General features: G+C 30.3%; 2 protein-coding genes across 7 annotated transcripts in view; one reads left to right on the forward strand and one right to left on the reverse strand.

Moving 5' to 3' along the window:
- The window catches only part of LOC143229566 (bone morphogenetic protein receptor type-1B-like), a 58,539-nt gene extending 51,346 nt beyond the window's left edge, over positions 1–7,193 (forward strand). For both annotated transcript variants that reach the window (XM_076462085.1, XM_076462086.1), the window contains exons 8-11: positions 428–533; positions 1,197–1,372; positions 1,704–1,834; positions 5,271–7,193. In XM_076462085.1, coding sequence (XP_076318200.1) covers positions 428–533; positions 1,197–1,372; positions 1,704–1,834; positions 5,271–5,399 — 542 coding nt within the window. In that variant the 3' untranslated portion in view covers positions 5,400–7,193. The remainder of the gene's footprint in view (positions 1–427; positions 534–1,196; positions 1,373–1,703; positions 1,835–5,270) is intronic.
- Positions 7,194–18,322: 11,129 nt separating this feature from the next.
- Positions 18,323–22,576, reverse strand: part of LOC143229572 (uncharacterized) — an 89,492-nt gene continuing 85,238 nt past the window's right edge. For all 5 annotated transcript variants that reach the window (XM_076462117.1, XM_076462115.1, XM_076462116.1 and 2 more), the window contains 2 exons: positions 21,447–21,819; positions 18,323–20,641 (listed from right to left, as the gene is read on the reverse strand). In XM_076462117.1, coding sequence (XP_076318232.1) covers positions 19,989–20,641; positions 21,447–21,819 — 1,026 coding nt within the window. In that variant the 3' untranslated portion in view covers positions 18,323–19,988. The remainder of the gene's footprint in view (positions 20,642–21,446; positions 21,820–22,576) is intronic.

The following is a 22,576-nucleotide window of genomic DNA, read 5'->3' on the forward strand; positions in this document are numbered from 1 at the left end:
AGTTTTTTTCTTATTTGAAAATTAATTTTAAAGAACTAAATTTCAGTCTTCTGCATCACTTAATTGACTAATTTCATATCTTTATTTTGATAATCTGTTTATAAATAGTTTTAAACTCTACCAAACTATAGTAATATTGTTTTTCTCATGAGTTCCAGCTTTCATATTTTACAAAAAATAAATTGGTCTTATTGAAAATCCTGAGGAACTTTGATAGATTATTAATTAGTCAAAGTTTGGATATTATTACATTTTGAGTTCATTAGTATATTAATTATATAAACCATTTCAATTTCCTTTTACTTAGTATTTTGATGTCATAAAGATCTGATAAAAAATCTTGTATACTTATATAAACAGTTATTACACGTATATTTCAAAAATATGTTGTCTTTTTTTGCATTTATAAATCTTCCATTCCTTTTAGGTAAACCTGCTATTGCTCATCGAGATATTAAAAGTAAAAACATCTTAGTGAAGAAGGACAAAACTTGTGCTATAGCAGACTTTGGCTTGGCTGTAAGATATGACAGGTATTTTATGTCTTAAAGCTTGAGTTTGAGAAAAAAAAAAGTTTTGTTTGTAACTAACAAATATGCTCATAAATTAGTAAAATATTGTATTGTGTACAACTCAGTTTGTTCCAGAGATATGATGGAAATTATATATACATATAATTTATAAGATATGACAGTTAATGTATGTTTGAAATATGACAGTATGTAAAGTGTGATGTGAAATATCTGTATAAAGTTTGTGTAAGATGTGAAATTTGAAGTATGTTAATATTTATCTTTAAGATGAAATGGAAAAAGTGTGGGCATTAGGTTTGGCTTTTTGAGATTTGACAAGTATGTATGTCACATTTCGAGTTAAATGTAACAGGTGAAAGTTTCACACAAAGTTCGTAAGACGTTATGTAAAGTACTTAAGTTTCCTCTGCAGCACAACAAATAAAGTATTGAAGTTTGGCTGTAAAAAAAAAAATGGTAGGTTTTATGTCTAGTTTGGTTGAATGTTGTGTATTTTTGTATAGTGTTAGGATATAATCAAATCTTGTAAGAAAATATTTTCATTTCTTTGAAAAAATTGTCCAGGATAAAAATTCTTTGTATATTTCTAGATAATTCTGCAGTTGTTAAGCATATTTTATAGGTAAAGTAATTGAAAATCTAACTAAATTTTATTTTTATTAGTGAATTGAATGAAATTGACATTGCTGAAAATACAAGAGTTGGAACTAAACGTTACATGGCACCAGAAGTTCTTGATGAGACAATCAACACTTCTCATTTTGATTCCTACAAGATGGCAGACATGTATTCATTTGGGCTTGTTCTTTGGGAAATTGCTCGCTGTTGTGTTAAGAATGGTAAATAGTAAGACTCTTTGATTTTGTAACCCTGACATGATTATATATTACAGTTTAGAAGATATTTCCAAAGTTATTTTCTAAAAGTAATAACATTTGTAGCCTATACGTTTTATGTGCTGATATACAAGGAAAAATATATAATCCTGCTATAAGAGAGTAATTAGACTGAAGGAAGTGTAAGTCAAACTGTGAGATACATGTTTTGATCCTAAAAGTGCAAATATATATAAAAATGGTTGTCAGTGAAGATTTAGTTTTGCATTATATTATTTAAAGAAACCCCTAAGTAGGATATTCATGCAAAATTAAAACCTGTGGATTTGACCAGGTGTGGTGGATGAATATGAGCTACCATATAAAGACTATGTACCTGCAGATCCAAGTTTTGAAGACATGAAGAAAATAGTTTGTTTTGACAACATCCGACCTTTAATATCAGTTAGGTGGAACTCTTGTGAAGTAAGTTAAATATTCATTTGTATATTTATGAACACCACTTGTTAACTTGTGTAGAGTCTGGAACCTTGTGCATAGAGTAATGACCATGTAAGAAAAATAACCTTTGTTTACACTAGTCACCTCATGTCAAGGATATATCAATAGTCTAAGAACTTGATAAGCAATCTTTGTACTAAAGAAATTACTTTTTGTAGATGTTAATTTTTGCAGTTTTGATGTTAAGGAGATTTGTCATATTGTTGTACTTTTCATATTCCTGTAGGAAAGGGGCTCTTTCTTAATTTACAACAGTTCCTTTATTAAATTAAGTAATTCTTATTGTATTTTGTCAGGTTTACAGTGGTTCACATGTTAGATAGAATTTGTTATCTCTCAAAGATCTTTTGTTAAAGGAATGGGTTTTTTTGTCATATTTCTCACAATTTGCATGTTAAAATTTTTTATTGCAGTTGCCACTCACCATATTTTGTGTATTAAAAACATGGCTTCTTATTATAGATACATATATAATATGTAGAGATATGGCCATCTCTACTACATATATATCTCCTAACAGCAGTAGAAAATGTATCTATAATAAGAAGCCATATTTTGTGAACACATATTTACTGATTTTAGTTCTATTAATTCTCACAATTATCTTAGTAAAGAGGTGATTTCTGATTATGAATGGAAAGTTTTCAATACTTTATATATCAACTACAAATTTCTTTTTGCAATTCTTGTATATTTTCTACTATTGATAAGTTAGAGTAATTTCTCATTTTGGGTTTCATTTTTTCAGGATTTCTTATTTGAAAAATATTTTTACTGTATTTCTTGGTGCAAGTCTTAACTTATGAGATGGTTTGTTATTGTAGGTGTTGTACTTTCACACCTGTATTCTAAAGAGTGTCTTGTTGTTCTTTTATCAAAGAGGTTGCTTCTTGTTATTGTATTTCCTGGGATTTGTATATTAAGGAACTAGTTTCTTGTAGTAAATTTTTATTGTAGAAATTGTTTACTTTTATATTAAATGAATTGTTTCTTTTATATAACATTTATTAAATCGATGTAGTAAATGCCATCGTTTCCATATTTCCTGCATTAGAGTTTCTTATTCTAGTTGCTATATTTTCTCCACAGTTTGTATTTCACACAGAAGATTTAGTTTTATTTAAGTTTTCTTTGGTTCTTACATCAATAAATAATTTCTTATTTCATATGCAATCTTTCTTTTTGTTCTCAGAGAGATTGTTTTGCATTGTGTATGCCATATTTCATATATTCCTTTGCTTAAAGATTGTATTTTTATTATAAACATCATATTTACATGCCTTATTTTAAGTTGTTTATTATTGGAAGAGACTTGTTTCTCACAGTTCTTACATTAAAGAGAATTTCTGTTGTACTTATGTATTGCACAATTGCTGTGTTGAATGTGTGGTTTCTTTATTGTATTTTCCATATTGTTTATATGTTAAAGGGATCCCTTCATTTTTGGCTTTCATTCTCTACAGTTCTTGTATTAACCCTTTCACAGTGGGTTCAGTATAATAAGCATGAGTTTGTTTACACATTTTCACAAGTATTTGCACTATAACTTTTGATACAGTACAATATGTGTATCTTCACAAAACTTGTTAGACATTTAGTAAAGATTGTAAGTATTTTGTATACAAAAAATCAGATTTTTTAATGAAACATTAGTAACTTTACTAAATATTTTTTGTGAAAATAGTTTATTTTGTTACAAGTATGAGTGCAAAGTGATTTTGTTACAATTGAAAAAAAACTATTCTTTGTCAAAAAAAATCTTAAATATTATTTGCATTATCTCTAAAACCTCCTTAATAGATTTCAAATGCTTGTTTTCATTAAGACTCTGAATTTTATGTAATTATCTTATGTTCTAACTTGACCAACCTTGTGATCATCATAAAATTAGGAAATAAAAATAAGTTGTTTTTTTCATGCTAGAATGACTAGACTACATATTATAGCATGAAAATAGAAATGTTTAGTTTAAGTAGCTTAAGTCTCATGACATCATTAATTTATATTTATTTTTTTTAATTATGGTAACCTTCCCATCATGCCTAACTAACGTTATATGGCTTGTATTGAAACAGTGCACTTGCACTTCCATCGTGTGTTCAGTATTATAAAACTGACCTTTAGTCTTCCCTGTCTTGGTTGTGTTTCAGTGGAATAAAATTTTGTAATATAGAATCTCATATCAGTTATTATTCATTATGTATTACTACTGTTTAGAAATAAATTATAAAACTTGTTTTTCTTTAATATAGAACAGTAAATCAAGAAGTAGAGAAAACAATTCTCTTCTCACTGTGATCTTTGTGCTCATTTGCTGCTGGATATAGGTTGCTAAGCCTTTTAAAATTTTGCAAGTAGAGGATATTAAACAAAATTTTATTTAGGTTTTATATGTACAGTTGAATAACCAAAAAATTATTATCTACACTGATACTGTATAATTTGGTTATAATTTATTAAGCTTAGTAACTGGTATGTTGATTTAAAAAAATAAGAGACTTCGAGTAAAGAAGACACAACCCACCTCCTTGAAATCTTGCATCAGAAGAACGTGGTAGCATTTTCAAATATTAAAATGGTGGAGAGAGCCACTCTGGAAACATTCTAAGCTGTTCAGTGGTAATTCACATGTCACAATATATTGAACTGTATACAAGGGACCATTTCCAAAATTGAAAAAGGTGAATGGGACCACTGTGTTTGATTTAGTGCATAAGCCATATCACAGGGAGAAAAGAAAATGAGGTTCTTCTTTTATATTCTAGTTTGTTAATGTTAGTCATTTGAGTTCCTAATTGTACAAAACTCGGTATTTTGACCTCACAAACATCAATTTATAAACAGTGCTGCATTAAACACACCACATTGTTCACTAAAATCTGTATTTAATGTTCTTTTAATATTTATTTTAAAAATAAGAAATTAACTCTTATAAAATAAGTTTGAATTGTAATCTACAATTTAAATCCAAACTTAATGGCATAAATTATAAAATAGTAGTTCAATAAAATTTTGAATGTAAGTCAAGAAATGCAATGTGCTCCATATTAAAATGGTTTATATTAAAAGGATTTTTGAAAATGAAATGTGATTTGTGTAAATATAATATTAAAGAAATTTCAGCTCAGTTTACAAGGTGAAGTTGTCATATTTCAGTTTTCTTTGTTCTTTTCAGTGCCTGTGCTAAGTAGGTAGTTTCTTCATTATAGTCCTCGTGTTGTTTGTGTTATATGGATCCTCTCTTTTTTGGTTCTTATATTTTCTCCAGTTCTTGTACTAAAGTGAGTTTCTTTTTATTATAATCATGAATAATGTCTTGTGAAAATATGATATTAAAGAGATGTTATCTTATTGTACAGGGTGAAGTCACATTTCACTTTTTTGTTTGTATTTTTCACAGGTATTACGAACAATCTGTAAAGTCATGCAGGAGTGTTGGCACTCAAATCCATCTGTCAGACTTACCTCTTTAAGGGTTAAAAAAACATTATCTAAGTTAATTAGTAGCCAAGACTTAAAGATTGTATAGATTGTGTTACCTCATATTGGGGATATGCTGCATAATAAGTACAACCTTTTTTACCTGGTGGAAACCAGTTGTACATAAAAAACAAGATTCTTGACAAAATGAATCTGTGATTGTTATGGATCATTAAAGACGTTATCCTCACTCACTACAAAAATTCTTGAAAAATGCCTAGGTCAAGAAGGCCTTGTGTCAAGAAATGGTTAATCTCACAGTGCTCAACTCGAGAGCCCAGGTACGAATTAAATGGAACCACAGATGTTTCTGGATTCATGAGCTTCCAGTTTGATACCATCTTTCTTCCTTTTATTTTTTTTGTCATAAACCGGTCACTTGTAATATATGCAATTTTGTATTGAAGAGTGCCATTCATCAAATTCAGGTATTGGATTTGTAAGTACAAGTAATATTAGTATTGTGTATGAAGTGGTGTTTTGTAAGAAATGTTTTTAATGTTTCATAAAGAGTATGATCTCTGGTGGCTGTTAGTGGTTTTGTGTTTGTATACTAAGTATACCTAGCACTTACCTTGTTACAAAACCTGGAAAGATAATGTTTTTTGTTTATTTTTAGTTTACAAGAGTAGTTAAGGAAATATTTATTTTATGTTGTAACATTTTATAATTTTGCTTTTATTTTTAAACTGAGAATATTTGCAATAATTGTGTTAAGTCTTAAACGACTAACAAGTGATTAGGAAATAAAATAATGATCATTTATTATTTCAAATCTCTGTTTCATACTTGTTTTCTTTCATATTTTGGAAATATAATTTTCTAATGTCCCATTCCTTCATTTTTGTAGAACTTTCATCATGTAGATTACTTTTAGAAAATGGTTTTCACCTTGTTTAATTATGTTTTAAGTTATGTTTTAACTTAGTTGATCAAAACAACTTATCTTATTAATCAAGTCATCACTGCATTTAGCTTTTATTAAGTGATCAAATACTACTAGCAATTCAAGGTCAGTAGAAAAGTTACTCCTTTGATTAACACTGAGCCAGTTATTTGTTAGACAAACTCACCTGCTAGTTGTCATTGTTACTTTGAAAAAAATTTATACAAGAAAATAAAAACTATGAAATAAAAATGTACAAAACTTCTTTTTGAAATTTCAACCAATGGCTATTTTCATATAAATCACAATATTGAAGATGGCAAACTGTCAAACATTTTTTGTTGAAATATGAATTTATGTATTTTATAAAAAAAAATTTGAAACATTAAATGTGTGTTTTGAACATGGATCAAAAATTTAATTTTTTTCAGGGTTATTTCTTTTTTATCATATTGCAAACTTCTTTTCTGAGAAATTAGATATAAGCCTTAACTAGTTTTTCATATTGTTTATGCATGTAGGAGTTGTTAGAAACAGATCTTTTTCATGAAGTAATTGATTAATTTACTTTATTTACAGTTAACTTGTATGGCTTTCCATAGATTTAATGCCCTGTTTTAGGCTCGTAGCAATGGTGAACAATATTTTTTAAAAAATTTAAATATAATTTCTGTTTTTTGTTTTTAACCAGTTGTAAAGATATGATACAAACCTATAACAGAAATTTATTTTTAAATAAATAGCCTAGTCAATAAAGAATGTAGGTTTTAACCAACCTGATATCTAGATGAAATTTATTGAGTATTATTGGATTTGTCATGTCTCTAACTACATTATAATAAAAGAATTATAGGTCTGTACTACCTTATGTGAATATTTTTTCTCTGTGTTTATAGAAAAAGGTATCAATTTTAATATGTACATAAACTTAGATTTTATTAAACAGATTTATCCTATAAGTATGTATTATTCTCTAAAACAGTGATATGCTCCAAAGAACTTTTTTATGTACTGTATTACATTCACACTTTTACCTATTATTTACTTGCCCTGACACTGCACAATAAAAGTTACAGGAGATTAGAATGGATAACAGAACTAAGGACCAATGATTAGACTATAAATCCTTCCTCAAGTTACTTGCCATACAAAGTTAACATCAAATAGAATATCTTACTAATATTCTTGCAAAAGAGAGCAGTTACACAGATTTATCTACCACATAATGTATGAAGTTAGTTATCATTGTAAAAAGATGTGAAAATAACTAGAAAAATACACATCTTTGTCCACACTGCTTGAGAAAGTTGGGAATTGGCTGTCTCAGGTAAAGGTGAAAGGTGATACCTTCACTACAATAATAAGTGAAAGATGTGCTGTAATGATGAAGAAAGATCTGAGTTCTTTATATTGGAAGAAGAAAAGGTTACTGACTAAAACAAGATCAAAGGTGTCATTGTATAAGGATGTCATTTTCCAAAACTCCTGGAGGTGTGTTAGTAGAATGTATGACCCTCTAAATGTGTTCTTCACTGATTATCCATGCTGTCAATGCAGGTAATTTATGATGTTTAGGGGATTAAAGACAAGGGTAGCAGGAAGTTCTACATTAAACTGTAGTGGTAGTAGGTGCCTTCCTGTGCCAAGTCTTCCAAGTGCTTCCATGTGAGACTGATGTTGCAGAAATATCAAGGCCATTCTGTACTTTCAGTTCCATGCTCTTATTTAAATGGTCTAGCATTATGAGCTATAAAGATAAAAAAAACTGTTTGCAGATTTTGTATGTGGGCAAACAATAATTCAAGACATAGAGGTCTGTATAACCACCAATACAAGCTACAACTTCCATATGCTGTAAGCAGAGTGGAAGTGTTTAATTTTGTCATTTTGCATTAATCTACAGTATGAAAAGAACATTAGCCTACACCAGATTCAGTTGTTCTTTGAAGCTATTTGGCAGTTATAAAATTATGTCAGTTACTTACTTATCCATTCTCACCATAATCATAGTTTGGTGTTGTAGCTAATATGCTAAAATTAGATCTGCATCCTGCTTATAACATTAGACAGCATCCTCTGTCTTTTACTAGCTTCAAGCCTTCCAACTACAAACCACATCAAACTTACTCTAAATGTCTTCTCTCAGATAAACCGATTTGTTTTCTTTGTTTTTTTTTATTGATGCTTAGCTTGTTGTTATCTTGAAGAATTAAAACAGTTCAATGACTTGGCCTGTTACTGACTAACTTTTTATAGTTTGAAAAGTAACATATTTTGGTAACAAGCTACTTTGTTTGATATACATGTTTTTACAATCATGTTGCATCCCCTATATGTAAATGAGACATTTTTACACCTCAGCTATTTTCATATTCTTAAGTGTTCCCTAACTTATTTTGAAGAGTGTATTTTAAAGAAATTAATAATGATTAGCAGAGTATTGTTTAAAGAAAATATTTGTTTTGAATTATTAATTTGTATTTCATATGTTAATAAAAAAAAAGTATTAGTGTAAAGTGTTTGAATACTGTGTGAAGAAATTTAAAAGAGCAGACAACTATGGTAAAACTAACAGCCTAATCTCAGTGTGATTCCTTCATAGCCCGAGGTCACAGATCTGGAGACATCATGATTTACAACATTAAGTTCAACCCATGTATTACTTTCTGTAAGAATCTAATAAACCATCTTAATTCTTTGTAGTAACAGAAATGTGTACAGGTTATTCTGATTGTGCAGACAGAAACTATGAGCACTTCTGGGGTTGAGTTTATATGACCCCAGGTGGCTGGTTTCTTAATAATAATAAAAAATGTTTTGTTATAATATAGAAATTGTTCATATTCTTATAAATCAGTGAAAGATTTTTGAATACAGTAAATTTTTTTAAAAACTTGTACATTTATAAATAAACTTTTTATTTAAAAAAATCGCTAGATGTTAGGGGGTTTGGTTTATTTTTCATCCTACAGTGGTGAAACTTTATCATGGTGGTAGGAAATTCCTTAACTGGTAATTTATTGTTGTTTTTTTTGTGTTAAGTGTTAATAAAAATATAGAAGTATGAGTATTCCAATTACACTTTGTTTTCTACTGTAAATTTATTTATACGAAATGTTAATTTTCACTCAGTATGACTGTGAAAATAAACCTAAGTATTTTTAAAAAATTAATTTTGAGAGTTTTGTGTTAATTATGGAAGAAAAAATAAAATTTAGACAAACATCAAGTAAATTTGTATCCTCCAGACTATTTAGTACTCTCCTAGAAAAATGTGGATCTTTTTCATAACTCCTCAGGAAACTGAGCAAGTCCTAAGAGATGATTTATCAGCCCAAATTCATCCTATCTGTAGAAACACATTCTGAAAAACCAGCATAGGTATTCTAGTTACTAACCCTTTCACTGTGCAATTAATTTTGAGACTGATTCCCAAAGTGTGTCAATCATCCATTAAAAGATAAAAGTATGAATTTTTACTCTTTGTATTACTTTCTCAAAATTGAAAGAAGTTGTGTTCTCTATATCTGACAGTAATGTTCCTTAAACTGTACTGAATAGTGAAAAATAATGATTTAGACAAAAAATTAAGGAAAATTAGGGGGAACATGTTCTCCAGTTAAATGACATAAATATAAGCAAAACGAACTGAAGAGTCCAAAATATAAAGTAATTATGTAATATCCAAGATAAAAAGAAGCCGTCTATATGTCTAGATTCTGTATGTGTTCCTGCAAAGTTGTCAATTTTGTAATGAGGCATATAAACAAGGTTTTGTGACATGGAACATAGATGGCAGCACACAGGTTTGGCAGTTGTTTTATCTACACATACTCCTGTATGTAACAGTAAGGGAGAACTTGTTTTGGGAAGTCATAGGGCAAATCCAAATTTTGAAATCAGTAGGTTTAAATGTTTGTTTGAATATCTCTGACGTTAAGGTATTAATAAACTCCTGCCAATTAGCTGATCTAATATTTCTGTGCATTTGTTTCTTGGAATACTTTTCTTTAAGAGTAAAGAAACCATTCCTTAAAAAAAAAAAACTTTCTGAACAGTACCCTTCATTCCATGGCAGCTAAACATATCCCTGTAAGATTACAATTTATATGTTCAACTAATGAGTTTGAACAATCACAAACTAAGAGCACACTGACCTAATCAGATTTATTCAAAGAACTTGTTCTTAGTTTTCAATAAGAAGGAATTGAATATTACAGATTGTCTCTTAAGGTGGATGAAATGCCACTGACACTAAAGGTTAAATGAACTCCTGAATAATGTGATCAGAGATGCTGTCACAGGTTAAACAGATGAAAGAAATTTACCAGTCTTCAACAAGATGACAGATGTGTATTTCAGAACAGCTGGAATGGGTATTAACACTTGATAAACAAAGTTTTGACCTTTGTAGGTCATCTTCAAGTTAAAGAGAGAGTTTGAAAGTGACCATTTCCAGATACATGTCTTAGGAATGAGAATATTTATGGATATGGGACTGTAGGTGGCATTGCAAGTGGATGTTAAGTTGTTAATTAGTACAGGTATAAAGATCTTTCTTTATATTGGTTTAATTTTGGTTTTAGTTGCTGTATAAATAGGGCTTCTTTGATTTTTGTTTGTTTGTTTATATTTGTTTCCCTACTTAATATCTGGGTGTTTTCTATAGTTATGTTGTTTATTTGATTTGCAGTGTTCAAAAATGTGTGAAGGTGTTGTGTTTTTCTTTTAATCTAGTTTCCATTTTTCTGCTTGTTTCTGCAATACACAAATCATGGTAGTTGTTGCCTTGTATTTTATAAATTATGTTGGTGTTGTGTTTGTCAGTGTAGTTTTTACATAGTATGGATTTTAGTTTTGTACATGGTTGTTGAATAAATTTGGTGTTTACTGGAATGTTGTGTTTTAAATTTTTTTCAATTGTTGGTTATTATTTCTCTGATGTCGGGAGCATATGGTATGCAGCAGTATGAGGTTTGGTAGTTTGTTGTGTCTTGGGATTTATGGTTGTTTGTTTGTTGTTGGTTTAGGTGTATGTGTGTAATTGTTTCTACAGTTTTTGGAGGAAATTTGTTGATGTTGAAGAAACTGTTGTTTTATTTTGTTGAGTTCATCATTAATTTTATGGTGTGAGCATAGTTTTGTGGCTGTGTTTATGTTGTTTATTAATATCTTAAGTTTTTGTTTTGTTTCATGTGCTGAATCCCATGGAATGTATAATCCAGTATGGGTGATTTTTCACCATCAGTGTGTGTATCAGTTCTAGTGATTTTGAGGTTAAGAAAAGCTATTTAGTTAGTTTTGACCTATTTGCAAATGAATTTAATGTTAGGGTGTAGCGAGTTGACATAATTGAAAGAAACTAAGTGTGTGTTCTATACATGTGAATCCAGCAATTGCATCATCAACATATCTACCAGAATAGTGGTTGATGTGAGGCTGAAATTATTGGTTGATTACTGCTTTTTTTCTTTTTTTTCTACAGATTAAGTTATTATTGAGTTATTTATGAAAGTTTGTGCTAATATTTCCCCTCTTTGTTTAGGATTTACTTTCATCACTGGTTGTAGACTTTTTGGTACTCAGCCATTGAAATCAAGATTGTCTTGAGGCACTCCCATTTCTCCCCCAAGCATATTTTTTAGCATTGGATCTCTAGATCTGTGCCACACAATAGTTTGTGTCAGAACCACATATTACCATTTTTTTCCTCTCTCTACATAGTAGTTTAATATCCTTCACACTGTGAGGTGAAGGGAAATTCTTCAGTTTCTGAGGCCTGAAGTTTTTCAAACACAAACACCTATGATGGTGATGGCAAGTTAAATATGTTTTTATTTTTGTCTGAACTTATTACTTAGCATAAATGGTTTAATTAGTATTCTAAATAAATTTATCATGATGTTATAATGAGTGTAATGTGCAAAATTCTGCAGTGTTATTTCTTGAATATTCAGTTGTTTCATGAATACTCTTACATGTATAGCATACACGATTGTGTGATTGTTTGACCAAAAGTTTCTCATGAAAGAGCAGAGTACATAAGTTGCACAGATTCCATAAGTTGATAGTACATCAGAAATGTAGATGCAGTGATGGAAGAAAGAAATTAAGGTCAAAGACCCAGTGTTTCCTCACAAGTTTGAGGGTTTAAGACACTCTAAAATGAAATTTGAGGGTTTCTTTGATGTTATGTATGGTGAAATATTTCTATTTCAATATGCTGCCCCCTGCTAGTACAGCAGTAACTCTACAGATGTACAATGCTGAAATCAGCAGTTCGATTCCCCTTGGTGGGCTCAGCAGATAGCTCAATATGGCTTTGCTATAAGAAAACACACACACTCATCTCAATATGGTTATAAGTTTAGAAAATATTAAAGGCCAAAAGAAACTTGTACATAAAAAGCAACAACAAAAACTTTTGTCATTTGTAAAATAATTTAAAAACAAATTTACACTTGTTTTAATTTTACACATGTGAATGAATTAATGATTAACTCTGGTAAAGTAAATACAAATATTACAAAATTACATAATTTGTTATAAATTTATAATTTTAGGAAGTTCTAAATGATAAAGCTTCACTTTTTTGGCAACTGATTAATTAATTGAATTTTACAAACAAAATTTTCCTTTACTTTGAGACTTGTGCTGTTGGTTAACAAATTACTGTCATGGAAAGAAAATAATTTAAATCAATGGAAAGCTTCTCTATTTGCTTGAACTGTAAGTAGACTTTTACCTCAGCCAATAATACTTCCAACAAATGTACACACAACTAATAGTAACATAATCTTCATAATTGCAGTGGGTTATCTGGTGGGGATTGTAAATATATTTTCCTAGCACTCAAAGAATAATTTTGGGAACAAGTGGAAAGATATAATGTAGCAAAACATTATTAAAGTTGGTAAAGCATTATTAACGGTGAGTTTCTGATGTACTATTTTAAGTCCATACTTTCCATGTTCATGTGCTAAATCCTCCATTCATAAACTCAGTCTCTACAGATATGACAGCTACTGTCTCATATGGCTACTTGAAAACGTAAATTATTTAGTTTAAAGTTTTTACACATTTTCATGTTGTGTTTCAATTTTAGAAAAATATTTGTATACCATTGGAATTAATTACTGACTTAATTTAAAAAAATTAGACTTGCAAGGTCAAACTCGCAGTGTGAGTCTCTCTGTGTTGGTGAGATATTTATATTGGTAAGAATTGTTTAAAATTATTTTTCTCTTTATTCATCATTAGAAAGAACTATATTATTTAGTATTCACACAAGTTTTATATCAGTTGTAGATAGTAAAATACTCATTTTGTTCAAGCATTTCACTAGATTTAACTGGTGTCATCAGGTGAGATACAAATATTAAGGTTTACAAAGTAAAAGATTGACTCCATAAAACCAAAAAAAGTGAGTTTCCCTTTCAATTCTTTTTTAGAAAATGTAAATAAAGAAGAGATGAAAATAAAACTTAAAATATCTAAAAACTGTTGAAAATTTGGTTTATTTGATGAATAATTGTAGAAATGGTAGAAAAGTATAATTTATAAAAAAAATATGCATGTGTGTATTCACATACTTTTAAAATCCACATAAAAGATGCTCATAAACTTTATTCAAACTGGCAAAACACAAACTGAAATTAGTCTGTTTTTCAAAAAAAAATCACAATGAAGTTATTTGTAACATACTTTTCAAAACAAGAAGTAAGTTAAAGGTTTTGGCTTGTATCAGAACTAGTGATTAAAACCTACATTATTAAAATGAGGAACACTAATACTGAAAGGAGTTAAAGCAGCTGTGTGAGGTTTAAAAGCAAGCTAAAGGAAAAGCTACCCACTGGGTGCTCTTCTATTAGCCTCCAGTAATATATTTTAATATGGGTAAATACTTTTGGAATAAAATGCTAACTAAATTGTGATATCAATGAGTACGAAACATTCACCACTTTGTAAAAACCTTGTCAGTCTTCTACAATACTTATTTAAAATGATTGATAACATCAAACCAATAACCACAGAACTAACCCAGAAGTATTAAACAACATAATTCTTCTGTACAGAATACAGTTGTTAAGATAGGTACTAGATTTTAATTTATAAATGTTAATTTAATTATAATCTGTACACATATAGATATTATTTATTCCTCATTATCAACCTTTGAAGAGTTAAATTATGGAACACCTAGAGTCAAATGGACCAAAGTACAAAAATTACCATTATAGGAAGCTCTGGATTGAAATTCTAAAAATCAGTTGTATCAACTTTTCTTAGGATTATTATGCAATGTAAATAACATAAAATATATGTATTCTAGAGGAAATGTGTTGATGAATCAAAAAACTATACTGTTCTTCAATATAAAATTTAGTAGTATTAAACTTCCTTATACAAACAGTGTATCAAAAAATGCTCAGGTTTCATTATATTCCTATATTCAAGTCATTTTCCACCCACTCTATGATGGGACTGTCACAAGACTGCAAAATTCAGCTCAAAGAAAACAAAGTGTAGTATGTGGGTCAGCTTGGGTTCAACTGGACTCCATCACAATGGTATCCTTATATGTTATTTACAACAACTACACAGGCTTGTGATGGTTTTATTGTCTTGAAATGATTACATTTTCTACAGTAATTCCTGTATGTCTTTATCTGAAAATATTTTTTCTACACCACGTACAGATTTTTTACAGAACATCATATGTACAGTCATGTGAAAAAATTAGGACACCCTATGAAAGCCTGTGTATATATGTAACAACTTTGGATAAATGGATATGTAATCTCAATTTTAACAATACTGAGAGATTATAGGAATACAACAAAACAATTAAAACTGAAGAAAAGACTTTTCAAGATCTTCTGTAAATGTAATTCTACAAAAATGCATATTCTAACTGAGGAAAAGGTTAAGACACCCCACATTTATTCTGACTTAAAATGGCTCAACTCACACACAGGTGTATCACACCAGGTGCACATGATTAGAAGATTGTCACTCAGCATTTTGAATAAGGCTTGCCCTATTTAAACCTCAGACATTTAGTTTGGTGTGCTCCTGACTGTTGAAGTGAGAGGGAGCACCATGGTGAGAGCAAAAGAACTGTCTGAGGCCTTCAGAAAGAAAATTGTAGTAGCTTATGAGTCTGGTAAGGGATTTAAAAAGATTTTGAAATCAGCCATTCCACTGTCCGGAAAATAGTCAACAAGTGGGGGGCTTTTAAAACAACTGCCAACATGCCCAGGTTTGGTCGTCTAAACAAGTTCACCCCGAGAGCAGACCACAAGATGCTAAAGGAGGTCTCCAAACACCCTAACATGTCATCATGGGACCTACAGCAGGCTCTGGCTACTGTTGATGTGAAAGTGCATGCCTCTACAATCAGAAAGAGACTGCACAAGTGTAACTTGCATGGGAGGTGTGCAAGGAGGACACCTTTGCTCTCTAAGAGAAACATCAAGACGACTGAAGTTTGCCAGAGTGAATGTAGACAAGGACCAGGACTTCTGGAATAATGTTCTTTGGACAGATGAGTCCAAAATTGAATTATTTGGACACCAGAACAGAGAAAATGTTTGGCATAAACCAAATACAGTATTCCAGGAAAAGAACCTCATACCAATTGTGAAGCATGGAGGTGGAAGTGTCATGGTTTGGGGCTGCTTTGTTGCAGCAGGACATGGACAGCTCACAATCATAGAATCCACCATGAATTCTACTGTGTCAGAGGGTGTTTGAGGATCATATGAGACCATCTGTACAAAAATTGAAGCTGAAGTGGAACTGGACCCTTCAACACGACAATGACCCAAAACATACCAGTAAATCCACCAAGGACTAGCTGAAAACTAAGAAATGGAGAGTCCTGGAATGGCCAAGTCAAAGCCCAGGTCTTAATCCCATTGAGATGCTGTGGGGTGACTTGAAATGGGCTGTACATGCAAGAAAACCCTCAAACATCTCACAGCTGAAAGAATTCTGCATTGAGGAGTGGGGCAAACTTTCTTCAGACCGATGTCAGAGACTGGTAGATGGCTACAAGAAGTGTCTCACTGCAGTTATTTCAGACAAAGGGGGTAACACTATTAGGGGGTGGGGTGTACTAACTTTTTCCTCAGTTCGAATATGCATTTTTGTAGCATGACATTTACAGAAGATCTTGAAAAGTCTTTTTTTCAGTTTTAATTGTTTAATTATATTCCTATAATCTCTCAGTATTGTTAAAATTGAGAATAAATATTTATATATCTAAAAATGTTACAAAATACACAGGCTTTCATAGGGTGCCCTAATTTTCTCACATACTGTACTTCTACAAAAGTGAATTATTTTAATTCAAACCGAATCACATTTTGTTATACTTAAAACGTTGACAACCATGTTTACAGATTTCTCTAAACCAATCCCATGTGAGAGTCTTATCAACTGTACTGCATTCAAAACATAACAATAAAAAACATTCACTGTGGTAGACAAAAAATAAATGGTAAAAGTAAGAGTTTTTTCCTTAATGATTTGTAAAAAATCATTACAATAGAAACAAATGTATTATATTTGAAATCTGCATAGCTAATTTATGGAAAATCTATTATTAAAACCAGAACAACTTTAATGAAGTTTAAGTTTGTAGGCTTGTGTCATCAAACATGGTTCTTATAAAATAAGGCATTATGTAAAGTTATTGGAGAGACCACTTAATGATGTTATAAGCAGACAAAACAGTTTACATAGTGAAATAACGCTTATAAATGTTTTTTCGTAAACTTGTAGGGTGAACTGTATGTATAGTGATAGTTAATGATAGTCGGATGTTTGCCAGAGTTCCAGATAAATATTAGATTATAATTACGTACTCCTGCAAGTGTAAAAAAAAGTAGTGTCATATTGATCCAATGTTTCTACTTGATAACTACCTTAATGGATATAAATTTGTAATGATTATCTTAAAAAACATGTAACGAAGAAAGTCTTTTCAGTCTATGTGGATCCCAGGTCTTCTGATGAGGGTTAATAGTTGGAGCCCTTAGTTTTATCAATACTAGACCTATATATTTAGTTAGCATGGCCCTAGTTACAACTTTAATTTTAACCTGTGTACCAGTTTTCTTACAGTACATGATTAAAATAAAATATGGAATAAGAAGTAGATAACAACATTTTTGCCAAAAAAAAAAAAAAATCTTTGAGAGAAGCATTTTCAATGCTATAACTTTAATTGTAGCTATAGTTTACAAACTATAATTTTTTAATGTGTGGCATCAAACAAGGTTTCCTTTTTGCTTCATCTTGTTGTTCATGTCTGGTATGAACATATTTTATGGAAAAATTTAAGTTTTCTTAAAAACAATTTAAACTAATTTCCAATATGACAAACCACTATTAAAATTCAGTGAACTAATTTAACATAAAACAAGCTACTACCAAAAATAAAGCCACAAATTCACACATAATAGGCTGACGTTTAAAACACAATCAGACAAATTCATATACGATGAGCAACTATTTGGATAAAGTTTAGTGGAAGAACTCAAGTGGAATGTCCAAAGATTGAGTTTAAATGAATGAACAATTAGATAAACGCTAGCACCTTACTCCTACAAATTAGGGTTTAACTGAATAGAAAAATAAATGAAGTTGGCTTGAAAGCTTAATGCCATTCATAGCATGGATACCTTTGCATTGAATGATCTGTTTGTGAGATATGGCTCAAAATAATAGAAGGGGAAGCAAGAGTACACATTTCTAGCAATACTGTATAAGCCCAACATTGCCAAATTCATGTTAGATTATAAATACAAGAGGTAAACTGCATGCCTCTGGAGAGAAAGAAAACCAGCTCTGAAGCTGCAGTTTGAGGAGCTTGTTTGAAATCTATCAAAGATAAACCCTTTATAGTTGTGGTTTGAAAAGTCTTGTTAAACAGCTTCTGAAACTATTTTGGCTCGACACTTCTGTGAATTTTTTTTTTTAAACAGGTTATATCAGTTTTGGTGATGAAAAGCTTTGAAAATGTGTCTGATGTTATACATAATATACATAAATTGTTAAGAAACTTGGTTTTGCTGCTATTAGGTGAGAAAAACTTAATTTATTTTGTTTCTGCAGAACCAGATATTGAATAAAATCACAATACACAGAAATATAATACAACACAAATTAATAATATACTACATTGCAAGAAAAGAAAATTCTATTGCCTGAATTTTAATAAATAAATAAATCATTCAAAATAATTTTAAGATGAAATATATAAATGGTCCCTTTCTGATGCACTGCAAAATAAAAAATGTGAAATATTCAGTATATACTGGCTAGTAGATTTGTCAAAATATTTCCTATGTGAATTTTGTAACAATAATTTATTTCCCAAAATATAAACTGAAAACACTACTCATTAATACGACAAGTTTTAAAAGATCACAATTACACTCAAACACGGCATTAACAATGAAAACACATACTAAATTAGATATAGTAAAAAAACCTTGGACTGTTTATAAGGCATTAAATATTTTAAATGTTTTCAAAAATTAGTGATATATGTCTGTGCACTTTTGAAAAATAGTTCACAAATTTGCTGTGTTTCTTCATAAGCAGACAGTCCACCGTTTCCATCAATTGAAATGTGTTGTAGTATGCCAAAAAGCCCTTGCACGTTTAGTATTATTGACTACATAGCATTAAGAATACATATCTCTTTTTTTACCATTTATTTTCTCTTGTGTAGTAACCTACTTGTACAGAAAACAAAGATGTAATGCTTGCTCATTGTCGTATTTCTCATACACATTTTAGCAAGTCTCACTTTGAAATATTCTTTTCTTTCCTTAAACAACAGTATTTCGTTGAAGGTTAAGGTACTGATTCACTTATTTGCTAAAGAAAACGATGCTTCTATCAAAGCTTGAAGTGCTGATCCTCTTATCAGTGAAGACAATAATACTTTAACCAAAGTTTGTAACACCGATCCTTTTTACTTATCTAAGAAAACGATAATTCGACTAGAGATTTATGTTTTGACTTTTTTCTCTGCTTAACTACTTCAGTCAGGCCAGTTTTTTTTTTCTTTCAGATACTTCAATCATTGATGAAGTTTAAATAATTTTCATAGTTTAAGACATCAATATTTCCATTGAAATTTGAAGTATTAACTATTATCTGCTTAAGACAACACAACCTCTTTATTTATCCATCAAATTAACTCCTCACCATGAATCATGTATTGAATTAATAGTTCACTCTAATGGTGTTTTTTCATGTTATTGAAAGTAATAAGGTTTTTGGCTAGATTTTGCATTAATCAGTTTAAGAAGTTTTCCCATATTTAATTATATATTCATAACTTTCTGTTTATATGTATTCAAGCATCATTACATGCTTTGAAGTTTCCACCTTGCTAAAATTTTTATAGATGCAACAAAACTTTTCACCTCATAAGATCATAATTCTTTAATTTGGTGAAATACTTCTTACATTTACAGGTCTTTTATCTGATTAGATAATTGGTGGACTTATGCAGCAATACTTTGTTGTGTAACATATCACCCATTTTGAGAGATAACAAGGAAAAACTCATCCATCTAGTAAGATAATACTTCTCAACTGTGACAAGATTTACATGTAGTAACATGTAACAAATGTAGTTTCATTGAGATAGTTTTGATGTAACAAGCCTTCCATCTTGTGAATAATTTTGTATGTACTAAATCTTTCACTTGAAGAGACAAACACTGTTTATTTGTATTTAGATTTGTAATTCATATTCATCTGCAGCCTGGGTGCACTCACACCCCTTGGTGGAAGGGGTGGAGCATTAGATTTAAGAGGTGAACCATAAGAGGTTAATGATGTTGATAAATCATCAGTAGGTGGTGGTGGTGGTGGTTCATCTGGTATTACATCAACTAGCTGACTTTCTCTAAAGCCTTTAGATGGAAGCAAATTGTAATAATGCAATTCACTGTCACTGTCTTTATTAAATGGTACTGGTTTTGGTACAACATGAACTTTATTGATTCTTTTCTCTTTTTTGCAAGTCTTACCTATTTGTTCAGGCTTTCTAGGAATTGCATAATCATGATTTGGATGAAGAGTGACATCAGATTCTTCATGTTTTTTCATAACTGCAACAGGAGGAGGGGGTATAACATAATGTGATTCATCAGTTCTTTGGAACAACTTTTTTTCATGACATACTTTTGTCATATGATCTTCAGCTGTAACTGAAAGGTTCAAAGCAGGACAACTGTCAGAAGTGCTAAGCTGGTAATGTACAGATGTATGTGAAGTACCAGATGGTTTTCTTGAGGACCTCTCTGAATTTGTTCTTTCAACAGGTGTTCTGTACTTTCTATGGAATTGTTCATTAAGTTCTTGAAACAGTTGACCTGTAATAAGGGAGAATATAATTTATTACTAATATGAGAAGAAACTATGAAAACATAATATGGTAAGAGGAGAGGAAGCTATAATACTGAAATTACAGAAAAAATACGTAATATGAAATTTACACAGTTGGAATGTAACAAAGTTTGAAGAAGTAGAGTATAGTGTAGTGTTTGTTGACATAGAATGTAGTATTGTGTTCCAAAAGACCAGAGACTAGATACAGTACAGTGCTTGACAAAATGAAATATTATGGACATTGTAGAGATAGGATATTGAGTAATGTTTGTGTAAAAGGAATATAGCATGGAGAGATGAGATCTAGTATATCTTTTATAGAGATGGAATGTAATATAAAGCCTGTAGGGATAAGCTATAGTGTAATATTTGTAGTGGTTGGATATAGTATGGAGTTTATTGTGATAAAGAATAGTATGGAAGTTGTAGGTACAAAATGAAATGTGGAACATGAAGAGATGGTATGTGGTATGGTGTTTGTAAACATTATACTTGTAAGTATTTTTCTCCTTATTAGATTATTACATGTTCAGTGTACATTACAAAACTCAGTGTTATGATAACACTGTACCTAACATTAAACTGCTTTAGACAAGTAAAATAATTATTAAATTACAGTCAACTTTTACCATTATAATTCATTATAACAAAATATGTTCAATATTATCATGTACATTCAAAAAGTGTCTAAAAGTAACTCCAAGACAGCTCCTTATTTGTTATTCTGAATCTGTAACAAAGAACAGTAAATATTGAAGGTTGGATATCAAATAGAAGAAAGAATCACACCTGAGGGTAGCATGTCTAAAGGTGGAGTTGGGGTACAGCTCTTGTTTTTCCTTGAGTTAGTTGGAACCTCATTGTATTTAGTTTTCAGATGATAAGCATCGATATTGTAATATACAGACTCAGTATTTTCTTCAGGGGATGCTGTCTGTGAAGAAATCTTGTTGGATACCATAACAGGTGGAATATTCCTGTATGTAAGGTTTTCAAACTTGTTTAATTTTTGCTGGGAACTGACTAGTCGACCTGAAGACTTGCTACTGGAAGACTTTTGTAGAGATAGTTTCCGTAAGTTTTGTGGACGAGGAGGAGGAACAGGTGGCCGATTTGTTTGTCCGTTGGTCACAGATACTGTTTTCCTCAATGTGATATCCTCCTATTAGGAATTAAAATTTAAAGGCAATATATATATATATAATTAAATCATAATGAAAAATAAAACAAAAATTCAAAGTACAATAAATGTAACACAAAATTACATATTAAACCCAGCAATCACAGTAATTATAATTAAGCAAAACAAGTTTATTTTAATTGCATAAAAGTGGGTAAACTTGTACATTAACCATTTCAAAACTATATATATAATTGCAATGAATCATCATTCATACACAGGCTTTAAGTTACTATTTGCACCAGATTGTAAACATTAAAACAACAAAATGACATATTTCAACCTCACTTTCACTGACCCATTTAAAAGCATTTTAAAACTTATTGTTACTTGAGAAAAACACTTAAGATTTCATTTTGATTAAAGACATATGATTTAATTATTTGTTTTAAAGCCAGAAACACACACACACACTGGAACATGCTAAAGCATCATAAACTTTATTACTATTTCCAAAAACTTTACTCTTTCAAGAGAACAAAAGTTTTATAATAATGTTCTCTTTCATAACTCATTTCTATTGTGTTTTTTTTTCTCATAGCTTTTCATTTCATATCAGAAAATTATTAAGAGTTTGTTTGTTTTGTTTTTCTAATTTCATGAAAGCCACACGAGGGCTATCTGGACTAACCATCCCCAGTTTAGCATTGTAAGACTAGAGAAAAGGCAGATAGTCATCATCACCCACGGCCAATTATTGGGTTACTCTTTTACCAACGAATAGTGGGGTTGACCTTTA

This window comes from Tachypleus tridentatus, chromosome 10 (assembly GCF_004210375.1).
Source record: "Tachypleus tridentatus isolate NWPU-2018 chromosome 10, ASM421037v1, whole genome shotgun sequence".
NCBI lineage: Eukaryota > Metazoa > Arthropoda > Merostomata > Xiphosura > Limulidae > Tachypleus > Tachypleus tridentatus.